The sequence below is a fragment of the Schistosoma haematobium genome, chromosome 1 (genome assembly GCF_000699445.3).
Source record: "Schistosoma haematobium chromosome 1, whole genome shotgun sequence".
Taxonomy (NCBI): Eukaryota; Metazoa; Platyhelminthes; class Trematoda; order Strigeidida; family Schistosomatidae; genus Schistosoma; species Schistosoma haematobium.
This window is the reverse complement of record NC_067196.1, coordinates 68,272,165-68,284,888: the sequence shown is the minus strand read 5'-3', so window position 1 is coordinate 68,284,888 and position 12,724 is coordinate 68,272,165. Positions and strand designations below refer to the sequence as shown.

The 12,724-nt window shown below is 38.3% G+C and overlaps 1 protein-coding gene across 1 annotated transcript; it reads left to right on the top strand.

Annotated features, from left to right (window-relative positions):
* Nucleotides 1-2,852: 2,852 nt before the first annotated feature.
* TAMM41 (Phosphatidate cytidylyltransferase, mitochondrial) lies at nucleotides 2,853-11,115 on the top strand. The gene is made up of 2 exons (XM_051209478.1): nucleotides 2,853-2,902; nucleotides 7,515-11,115. Exon 2 carries the CDS (start codon nucleotides 7,824-7,826, stop codon nucleotides 8,937-8,939), a length of 1,116 nt encoding a protein of 371 aa, XP_051074933.1. The 5' UTR covers nucleotides 2,853-2,902; nucleotides 7,515-7,823; the 3' UTR covers nucleotides 8,940-11,115.
* The last annotated feature ends 1,609 nt before the right edge of the window (nucleotides 11,116-12,724 follow it).

The window sequence follows — 12,724 nt, the reverse complement described above, 5'->3', positions numbered from 1 at the left end:
TACATTTTTAGGATTATGTCTATTATTAGAGCAGTACTAATATCGTAATAGAACGTAATTCCACAGACACTCCAAATTGATCACGATCTTGGAACAGACTGCTTGTCAACAGTTGTAGATGAAACAGAGGAAGCTTTTTGTTAACTGGCTTTAGTCTCTAGTAGCAGTTGATCACTGATGCTGATAGATAGGAACTTACGTATATTTTACTATGATAAATATTGGTAAATTATAATGAAATATTATCCTTAATCATTAAGAGTATACCACGTTCCTTTTTGAAAGGATTACTATGAGGTCACTTGGACCAATGAATTCCATCATCTGACTACTCGCAAGTAATAGAAGTTGTGCCTACCTTCCATTTCGATAATTTTTATCTAATTTTTGGGTGTCACCCCCAGACATTATACCGGAAGTGTTTGGAATGCTTAAATCATTAGAAAGTCTTTTCTAGTATTATTTTACTTTAATGGATTGCGGCAGTCTGCATAGGAATTTAACTTAAAACCACGAAGTAATTTCGTAGCTTGTCCTCAAATTCGTTCAAACGCATTATTATCCTTTTGGATTGGTGAAGAAAGCACTATATTTCCGCACTCTAAATGCGACCGAAGAAGCCTGCCACAGATTTAGTCGAAAATCCTGTGATCAAACTGGCAAAAGATGGGCTGCAACGTTGCAAATTCAAGGTTTTCTCGAAAGGTATTTTTGTCGCGGACTCCGTACATGCCCAACTTCGAGACCAACAGGCGAAATTCCGTGAGGACAGATCGTGTACAGACCAAATCGCAACTCTACGGATCATTGTGGAACAATCAATTGAGTGGAATTCATCACTCTACATCAACTTCATTGACTACGAGAAAGCATTTGACAGCGTGGACAGAACAACACTATGGAAGCTTCTTTGATACTACGGAGTGCCTCAGAAGATAGTCAATATCATACAGAACTCATATGATGGACTAAACTGCAGAATCGTGCGTGGAAGAGAGTTGACAAAATCATTCGAAGTAAAGACCAGTATCAGGCAATTTTGCTTACTCTCACCCTTTCTCTTTCTCCTGGTGATCGACTGGATCATGAAGACGTCAACATCTGAAGGGAAACACGGGATACAATGGACATCTAAGATGCAGTTGGATGATCTAGACTTCGCAGACGATCTGGCTCTTCTATCCCAAACGCAACAACAAATTCAGGAGAAGACGAACAGTGTGGCAGCAGCCTCGAGAGCCGTAGGTCTCAACATACACAAAGGGAAAAGCGAGATTCTCCGATACAACACAACATGCAACAACCGAGTCACACTTGACGGAGAAGATGTGGAAAATGTAAAAACCTTTACATATTTCGGCAGCATCATCGATGAACAGGGTGGATCTGATGCAGATGTGAAGGCGTGGATCGGCGAAGCAAGAGCAGCATATTTACAACTTAGAAACATCTGGAACTCAAAGCAACTGCCAACCAACACCAAGGTCAGGATTTTCAATACATATGTCAAGACAGTTCTACTGTATGGGGCAGAAACCTGGAGAACTATGAATGCCATCATCTAGAAAATACAGGTGTTTATTAACAATTGTCTATGCAAAATACTTCAGATCCGTTGGCCGAACACTATTAGCAACAACGTACTGTGGGAGAGAACAAACCAGATCCCAGCGGATGAAGAAATCAGGAAGAAGAGCTGGAAGTGGATAGGACACACATTGAGGAAATCACCCAACTGCGTCAGAAGACAAGCCCTCACTTGGAGTCCTCAAGGCCAAAGGAAAAGAGGAAGACCAAAGAACACATTACGCCGGGAAATGGAGATAGACATGAGGAAAATGAAGAAGAATTGGATGGAACTAGAAAAGGAGGCAGAGTGGGACAGAGTGGGTTGGAGAATGCTGGTCGGCGGCCTATGCTCCATTAGGAGTAACAGGCGTAAGCAAGTAAGTAAGTAAATGATCTCCCAAGTATAGTTGAGTCCCCAATGTTATTATACGCTGATGATGTAAAAATCTGGAGAGAAATAACGAGAGACGCATATGCAAGCGCACTTCAGGCTGACTTAGATATTGTGATTAGCTAGTCTAAAGAGTGGCGGATGCCTATCAATGTGGCAATCTGTGTCTACATGCACCTTGGTGATACAAGGTAAATAGGTACAGCATAGGGGAAGTGCCCGTACCCGTGGTCTGGTCTCACAAGAATCATGGGGTGACGGTGAGTCGTAATCTTAAGACCATGGCTTACTGCCAGGAGGTTGCAGCTAAGAGGTTTAGAACCCTATGAGCTTTAAGATGGACATTCACCAAGTTAGTTACTACCACGTTCACTACAGTATACACAACCTTAGTGAGAACTAAGCTTGAGAACTGCGTCCAGGCTGTAAGCCCCTATTTTAAAGGTGACTCGGATATCCTGGGAAAAGTACAGAGGGCAGCTACCCATGCAACTCTAGAACTCCGAGGTTTACCATACAAAGAGCGGATAGAAAGGCTATTTGCTCTGTCCTACCTTAGATTAAGAGGAGTTCTGATTTTAATGTGTAGAAAACCAGGAAATGATTTGGTACTTATTATATGTCTTTTTTTCATCCCCACTATATCTGAATATCTCAAAGGACCTATCAGGTTTGTGGAAAAGCTAAGAGCGAACAAAAATACTCGCGGCATACAGGTTTCCACGCCGAGACATTAATTCTTGGAACTTGTTACCCGAAGCAGTGGTGTCCAAAACTCATCTGATAGAAGAATAGACACTCACAGAAGCGTACTAGAAAAGGGATAACATAGGCTGTATGCCTTCTGTCCTTACTACCTAAGTTTGAAATCTGAGTTTGTTTAATAGATGAAGGTTAGAACCGCGTCGTGTGACCTTCTGCGTCACTACATGTTCACTCAAGGTAAACATGGTCTTGATGTTAAGTACCACTTTATGATCCGTGTTTCTTAGTAAACAGGCTAACTTTTGTGACGTTTTTTTTTGAAAATTTCCTGCTTCCTGAACCCATTTCTTACCAATCAGCTCACACAAAACTATCCAGTTTATTAAATTCATTCACACCCTTACTTTGCTATACTGATGTGTCTTCAAAGTAACTTCCATCCAAACTCATCCATGCGAGTAATTCAAACCTGCTTTGTAATTATGATTTTTAAGTGTCACAAGTTGTAGACATGTTTACAACTGCGGTTGCAGCTAGCGGCAACCAAAGGAAATAAAATGAATTCATGTTATGCTTCCTAAATATTCATTCTCGCTTGATTCAAGATGATAAAGGGAATTATGTGTATGAAGCTGTTTATTGTGAGCACATCAACTTTTTCACTTTAATGTGTAATATGGAGGCCGACTAGACATACGTTGGAAAACTATTTTTGTCATTGCGGTCGTAATTGGATCCCACCATTTCTTAACAAATTGCATGATAAACCATGGATTTACTGGTTAATAACCTTTTTGGGATTTCTGTTTACTATAATCGTGCATGCAACTTACAACGCTGTGGCATACTTGTAAAATTTGATTGAGTTTCTGTACATAAATTTCTTTCAACACATGTATTGTATTTCTAAATCCTGCAGATTGCGTAAAAAGTTGACTTCCTTGAGGGAGTAAGGCCTGGTTGTGGATAGTTTTGTGTGAACTGATTAGTAGGTGATGTGTGCTGAAAGTAGATTACTTGGTGTGAATCCCCGAACAGTGTTCCTCCAGAGGGAGATTTTTGGGAATTTCCTCTATTTTGCCCTAGCACCTAACAAGGCAAGCAATCTGAGACTTCGCTTTTATCTTCCTTCATTGTTTTTGGATGTGCAAAATGGCAATGATAGGATCACAATTACTTCTTTAGATCCTTGAAACCAACTTTGCAAAAGACAAGCGTTGTTCTTTCGAATTTGCTCGGGTTAGTTTCGTGATTCTAAGTTTTCTTTGTTAACTATGAAAAGGATAAATAGTCATGAAAAAGGTATTTCAACGTGTTGGTTCATAGGACACACATTATCAGATTCTCTATAACTGACTCAAGGAAAGTTAGTTGGCGGCTACGTTTAATGATTATAATGTTTAAAAAATATGATTTGCCCCCCATGATAAGAATTTTTAAACTCTATCACGTAGCCTTTTGTTAATACCACATTATTTTCCAAGTTATCCTTAATATCCCGACCGTTGCTGTTATCTTGACGTAGTGATCAGGTTCGTCTATCGGGATGAACCAATCGAGCTATACCGACTGAAACAATAGTTCGTCAAGGTCTTACCATTCCAGACAGGTCGGCTGAAGAACAGTAAGACTAAAAGCAGTAAACCCAGGATCCGAAGGCGATGTCGTACTGTTGATTGCACGGAGGTGTGACGGCAGTAAGGTGTTTCAGACAACCAGTATAACAGCGATGATACCTTCCCACAAGGAGGGGTGTGTTTAGAAAAGGTCAACCCTAAAAATGCACACCTCGCCTTATCTCACGGATATCCGTCTACGGCGGTAAGGTTTCAACAAGTACGGAGCTAACACGAAAATTGTTCACAAAAGGGTCGTGTGTGACCGACCTCAAGCAGTTGTCTCTTGGACATTGCGGTCACGCTGTCAGGTCGCTAAGGCCACTCCTAACCCAATTTCATTTCCAGGTACCTACCTCTAGAAGGGCTTTTTCACGATGTGGACAACCAAAAAGTGAAAACCGCCCTCATACCACTAACAGCACTCAAGACCACTGTATTCATAATCAATTTTCCTCTTCAATTCCTGTTATTCCCCCTACCTTGACTATCAACTCTAAACTTCCTCTTTTGACTTCCTCCTCAAGCGTCACCGTCGTCAACGATTCTACTGCACGAAATGCTGTCCCAGGTCTACTGAAACCTTGCTTCAAACTACACATTGGAGCCTTCAATGTACGCACCCTATGCCAAATCGGCCAACGGGCCTCCTTGGCTAAAACCTTAAGATCTCGCACCATTGATGTATGCTGTGGCTCTGAAACACGCATACAGGATCGTAGTGTGGTCGTTCATTTGACCTCACCTCGCCAAAACGTAGAGCCGACAAGATACACTCTTCGTGTATCTGGCGACCCGATGGCAGGTTCTCGTGGACTGGCAGGTGTAGGCATAGCATTAAACACGAGGGCAGAACAATCGCTAATAAAATGAGTCGCCTATTTACTGTCTGACTAAACGGCTCCGTAAGAACTCGGATGGATAAGGACACACGTCGTTGATTTTTCGTCGTTTCTGCTTACGATCTCACTGACTGAAGCCTGGATGAAATGAAAAGTGAATTTCACAGAAAGCTTTCTGAACTTCTTCAGAAAGCTAAACGCTCAGACATAGTACTCGCAGCAGGTGACTTTAATACCCAGGTGGGTAGCTTAAACCAAACAGAAAGACATTTAGGTGGGTAGTTTAGTATTCCAGCTCAGTGAACAGATAATGGTGATAATCTGCTGCAACTGTGCTCAGACAACCGTTTTTTTTAGCTAGCACCAATTTCAAGCATAAGGAGAGACATCGTCTAACATGGCAACCCCTTGCACCAAACCAACGATGGACTCAAATAGACCATATTGCCACCAATGATCGTTGGAGAGGCTTGGTAGAAGACTCGCTCGTTCTGGAATACCTGTCTGAACTCCGAGCACGCATTTGCTTGCGCCTCGCTGGACGCAGAAAAACCACATTAAGAAGACCCATTAGAGTTGAAGTCAGCGACGAGTAAGCCAAAAGTGGATTTCAGGAACAACTGAGGTCACACTTAGAAAGTTCTGAAAACGAGGCTGTCTCAGATGTTGCTTGGAAAGATATACGGACAGTGATTTGAACCAAATAATTACGAAATACCAATAGATTCCTACAAAGTCTATTACGCTGATAGATTATCGTAAACTTATCCCATCAGGTTCTGAATACAATGAAGAGCGAAAACAAATCAGATCTAGGTTAACCAAAAGTCTAAGGAACGACCGTAAGCAGTGGTGGGTAACGAAAGCAAGAGAGTTGGAAAAGACGGCGACTGTATGTAACACCATACAGCTTTTCAGACTAATAAAAGAAACTGGAATTAATAAGTCAAGTGTAAGTGAGACGATCTTGAAAAAAGACAACACTTACCCGCTCTCAGTCCAGACGTTTAGAATGATGGAAGGAACACTTTAAGGAGCAGTTCGGTTGACCTTCAGCTACTCTACAACTACCCATCATTCCCAAACAGCCTGAATGGAACATTAAAGTAGGTCCCCCGACTCTAGCAGACGTTCAAAAGGTTATAGCTAATCTGAAATGAGGAAGAGCAGCTGGTCCGTATTCTGGGTTTGCTACTTTTAGTCTTACTGTTGTTCAACAGATCTGCCTGGCATGGTAAAACCTTGAGGAACGATTGTCCCAGCCAGTATAACTCGATTGGTTCATCCCGATAGGCAAACCTGATCACTACGTCAAGGTAGCAGCAACGGTTGGGGAATTCTCGTTTGGCTTTTGTCTACTTACGTCATCTATGGCGAAAGCGATATATCCGTCTATCAATTAATAGACAAGTATACTGCACAGCAGTTCGTTCCGTTCTGTTTTACGGCTGCGAAACGTGGCTATTAAAAGTATATGTTCGTAAGTTACTAGTATTTGACCACAGGTGTCTTAGAAATATTGCTCGTATCTGCTGGGGTCACCGGTCAGTAATAGTGAGGTTATATCCAGGATATCAGGGAATGATGGTTAATAAGTTGGTGAGGTTGTGAATCTATATCGACTGAGATGGTTGGGTAACGTGTTACGTATTCCTGAACAGCGATTACCACGGCACGCAATACCAACTAGTTTTGGAGACGGATGGAAGAAAGTTAAGGGCGAACAAACGGAGAGGTGGCGTCAGTCCTTGAAGTCACTAACCTCTGGCGTGAGCCATGTTGGTAGATGCAGAATACTTGGTTGGGGTCCGCGTGAGTATCATAACCAATGGTTGGAGACTCCGGGTGACATGGCTGAGAATCGATCGCAGTGGCGTAGGTGTATACACTCTTTGTCTTTCATTAAACTGAGATTAAAATTACTTTATATCTTTCTTTTCAAGAACTAATTCTTTTTTCTTGTACTATATCCTTATACACAATCTTTCTTTTATATATTACTACCATTGAAGTAACTACCTTTATGAATTTGGTGATCATGTTGTTGTGCTTATGAGGTGTGGCAACTTGAACCGATGCATATATGTGCCTAGTCCTACGTTGTGGCTGACTGAGTGTAGCTTAAAACGCTTGTAATGCCTAATATGTATAATTGTGTAGCATCATTTTAGTTGCAGTGGTATTACATTTCTGTTAAATCTGTCACCACAAGCTACCAGACAGCTTACTCTGCTGTTCCCCAGCAGCTCTCTACTCAGTGTTATATAACACCATCATTGGGACAAATTAGTTGGTAAATTCGATATAATTTACGTGATTCATGTTGTCTAATGTCAAGGTTGGAATTAAGGTTATCTAATACGTTTATTCAAACACTTTGATTTTTTTTAGTTTTATGAATTCTGGTCATAGCAGACTTCAACTAGAAGTTCTTCGTTTGTACCGAAATTTTCTACGAACTGTTGATTTGTTGCAGTTCAAGTCCAAGTTAGAAAATGGTACTAGCAATGTAAATAACGGTTCCAACTTTGATCAACTCAAAGAGTTTATCCGTTCTGAGTTTCGATCTCAAGCAAGTGCCTACAAAAAGACTGATATTTTTGGTATAGAGGCAGCACTACGTCGTGGTCAGAGACGCCTTGAAGATATTAAGTCCGGAACTGTCGTAGGCATTAGAAAAATATCCCTCCAAAAGGAACAATGACAAACAGTAGACTGGCCGGAAAACTCAAACGTTTTGTCGATACTCTTAACACAGATCGAACAAACTATGTAGCTTCTTTTGCTTATGGATCTGTCGTTTTTCCACAGAAGGACAGAACATCAAGTAATTCACTTATTGATATAATTATAATTGTTCGTAATCCTGTGGAATGGCATCTGGAAAATATTTCTGAAAATCCTAATCACTACAATTTTTCATTTCGGAATTATGCCAAAAAGTACCAGTCATCAAGCCTAGAGGTGTTTCTTTCTCGTATTCCCGGTCCCAAAGTCTATTACAATCCGTTTATTGAATGGAGTGATCCACTTGATAATACCAAACTGTCGTTTAAATATGGTGTAGTTTCATTGGATAATCTACTCACCGATTTGTGTGATTGGTCACATCTCTACTTAGCTGGACGCCTACAAAAGCCTGTATTATGGATTCCTAGTGGGTCTGATCTCTCTTCACCCCAAGTTTATGATGAAAAATTGTGTGTATCACAAAATAAGAATCTACTTGCGTCCATATCTTACTCAATTTTACAAAATTATCCGACGAATTTCCCATTGAATGAATATGACTTATTCTACACAATTTCTTCAATATCTTACACTGGAGATTGGCGAATGATTATCGGTGAAGATCGACAGAAAGTAAGGCGCTTAGTGTCTGGTGAAAGCCGATTATCTGAATTTCGCACGCTTTATAATAATACATTGGATTCTCTCCAACTATACGGTTTTTCTCTTAAACCATCTTCAAAATCTAATCTCTGTAAAAATGAGTTGCATTGGTTTAAGCCATGTAACAATGAATCTGAAAATATTTTTCAACTTCTGAAAAATATTCCCGATCACATATGTTTACTTTCTGTTCAAGAGACTTGGAATCATAATCCCAATGATGCTCGAACATTTTTATCAAATTTATCGCATACAGATAGAAATAAACGGTTACAAAATACTTTATCTAATATAGTCAGAAAGTCTAGTCTATATCAAACTGGTTTAGGTTTAGTTTCCGCTGGACCTAAACGATCTTTAAGATATGCATTAGCAAAACTTAATAAAATGTTTGCTAGTTTAGGATTAATTAAATGGAGCTAGTTGTTATTATACTGTTCAGTCTTATTTACTTCATATCACGATGTTAAATATTTTTTAGTACTGTTTCCCCCTTGTGTGTGATTTTTTTGAATGACATTTTGTTTACTATGACTCCATTTCTTAATAATTTCTGTTATCTAACAGTTTAGTCATTTGGGTTATTTTCGAAATTTTCATGCCCTTATGAACATTAATGTACCAGAGAAATAAAACGATAAGTCTGATTTTTTAAAAATATTTTATCAGTTTCTGTTAAAATTTTATAACTTACAAAGATGAGTCGTAGTGAACGAACGTTCAGGTGAGGACAACCAATCTATTGTTTAATACAAAATTACAGGGTACTTTTGCAAAATGTGAAAACCATACATTAAATACTTCATTAGAAAACCTTCCATCAATTGCCCTTCATCATTCTTCCAATTCTCAATACCTTTATATTCCCCTTCCTGTTTTCTTTAGTCCATTCTTCTCAACTTTCTTTTGACAGGCATTCCACTTTTGATCGCTGTTACATACTACTTATGTCTGTCGACGTAAATAGCATAAATCACAGGGTCAGTTTATACATTACACTTTCAGTGGAGAAAATACCTAAAACTGTGTGTCAAGAGTGATAATTGGAAAAAAATAATGGAAATAAAACTATAAGGTGTACTCTAGTTACCACATAGTGAAAAGGGAACTTATCTTCATTATTGGTGAACTCTTCAAATATCGATTTCTAACGTAAAACATCCGACCAGAAGTCCTTACATGATTCCCACCAATATAAGTGATGATATGGACAAGTGCCATGTCTTGAACATATTAAAATTCCCAGTTTCTCTTAAGCCACCTATTATTCCACACAGTTATTAATGAACTGTTCTATTAATAAATATAAACGAAAATTATTTTCCTATAAATTTTTATGGAAATTGGTTGTTATTATCTTTACATGCAATCAGTCAGTCAAGATGAAGTTCTTAACAAAGAAGAACACAGTTATCAGTTCAAACTAAAGATGAAAATTAGTAATTAAATATAAGGGAAATACGAGATATTAATTCAGGATTATGATTTGAATAACTCTTTTAGCTAGGATTTTTGAATGTTCAGGTGAATAAACTAGGTCAGTTGATATTGAAAGAATAGTAACCGAAATAATTATGAATAACGTAGGATAAGAAGAACAATGGTGTAAGTAACAATCAGATTAGATAATCAATCACAGATTACACAATGATATGAATTGGGTAAAAGGTCATAAGATCGATTAAGTGGTAAATAAATCAGTCCATTCAAGAAACTAGCCATAAACTACATTTTGATTGAAATCCATGGGTTCTTTCTTTATCTATGATCAATATTTACTATTAATTGTTTGAAAATTCCCATCGTATCTGAAACAGATATATGAACGAATAATGTTCTTTTTGTTAGTATGGTGTTGTGAGGATTGTTGAATTCCTATAAAATCATGAACTAATCTAACTTCAGCTTAGGTCCTACAGTACTGCATAGCAGGATATGAATTTGAGATTATTGGTAAGGCAAAATGAAATCATTAATATTGAAATGATTAATGTAGAATGTTAGCTTGAATACGTTTGTAAGCTAGTTGGATATGGGGGAGTAGTAATCGGAATAAATATTTAAACAATCTCCGAAACCTCATGCTGTCAATTACATGTGCTCATTAGTGACCTTCGAGACGAAATTTCCTCATTTCTAGCAAGAAGCCGTAACCAATGAAGCCAAACTGTGTCGGATGTGACGCAGTTACTCAACGAAGATAGTGGAAGGTGGTCGCGTAATTCCTCTGATTGATTGGAGCTAGATCATGGAATCCCGTCTCATTGGTCTGGAAGTTAAGCGTTCGAGCGCGAAACCGTAGGTTGTGGATGCACACTTATGAGTAGTCCCTTACTGGGACAAGACAGAAATTCAGTTCTCCCAGTTCTGTTCTAACTTAAGTCGGTTCATGATTTCAATGAAATATTTTAATGGCCCGGGATCTGACTTCATTTGGATAATTTCTGATTGCTATCAAATAACTGCTGTCGAAACATACATCCTAACTATTCTCGTATGTAATTATCTACTTAAATCGCGCTAATGAATAACGAAATTCAATAAGTCAAATACGAGAATTAACTTCGAATACGTATATTTCATGTAGTCGTCGATCCAGACAATAGAGCGAAGAGGAATGACGTGCAGTGAAGGCGTATGAGCCAACTCAATATTTATAGCCAGATAAAAATAAGTCAGAGACATGATGAATAGGATAAGAAGTGTATACACATACACTCATATAAAATCAGCCAGGGTTGATAAATGATTAATTAACAAGGTCAAAACGTGACTCAAGAAGAATGGATTAACTGGCCTGTCCAGAAGCTAGAATAACTTAAATGGGATTCAGGTAGTAACCGACACTACAAGGTAGAGAAAATAGAGTGGTAGGAATTATAACGTAATTAAAATTGAGATCAACTGTCTGGTCGAAGATTACACAGTGTATGGAATGTCATTAACTGAACAAGAAATAATGTAGTAGAGTTTTAGTTGAATTTGTCATCTGTTTACAAGATTCACAATGATAGTAATACTAAGGTACGTGAATAATGATAATAATATTTAATTCGTACAAAATTTATGAAAGCAACAAGGGAAGGCTGTGTATACATTAAGATGGTTATTAAATTATTGGCCCTTAAGATAAAAGAAGCGGTTGGACACATTTCTTCTAGAAACAAAGCTGCGAAATTTTATCCCAGTAGCTATCGTCTCTATCTTTTGTAGAAGAACGGAACTAAGAAGGTTTGTATGTTGGCCTGTCCAGGTACTTTCCTAGTTCAATTTACTTTGCAATAATCTTATCTACTCTCTTCGCACGTGCAATATCTAAGCAGGATATTATATTTCCATTTTAATCCTCACATATGAACTTAGTTAAATATTCTGAGTCTCCAAATGGTCAACACTACAACTTATAAGCTGCTTACGGACTCGTTTCTGTCGAGTTATGAACACCTAGAACTGACTTAGATAAAGCACGCGATTTATGTACTTTGAGTAGAAGACTTCATAAGCTTTATTGTTCCGTATAAATTTGATAAAAGTATTTTTTGACTAGTGAGGTTCTTCAAAAATATGGTAAGATCGTTCTCCATTTTATCAGGTTAGTTAATTTACGAAATTTTAATTTTTCACTTAGGATATTATTCATTTTATTCATATAATCTGTTATATCCTAACGAAGAATAAATGAATGATAAGCGTTAGGAATTACTTATGAACTGATATTATACGTTTATTCTTATTATTATATGTATATGCATATTCTTTTCATTATAAGCTTTTATTTGACGTATTGGTTATTGTTATATGATTCACTATTCTCGAGTTATTCCCAATCTATTAGTGACAGTTTCTCGCAATCACATCCATTTTTGGCTTGACCCTGTACAAATGTTATTTTCTGTCTTACGGTGTGATGTGGTCTGATTTGTTTGTATATAAACCCAGTATGTTTGAAATATATGATTCGTATCGCGAAGGCTGAGATTGGAGTTCTGGACGTAACATGCAGGGCTAGACGGGAAAACGACCAGTCGGGACTCTAGGCTCCCCGTACTGGTGTATGCGTCATTAGTTTAGTCGTATAAGTCAGCGTATCTAAATTGGCAGTCGTATTTCGCGATAATCGTATAAACTACGGACATAACAATCATTTTTTGTTAAGAGGAACCATTTCTGATCCTTTATCCGGTTATTAGAAATTACAGCAGCAGTTA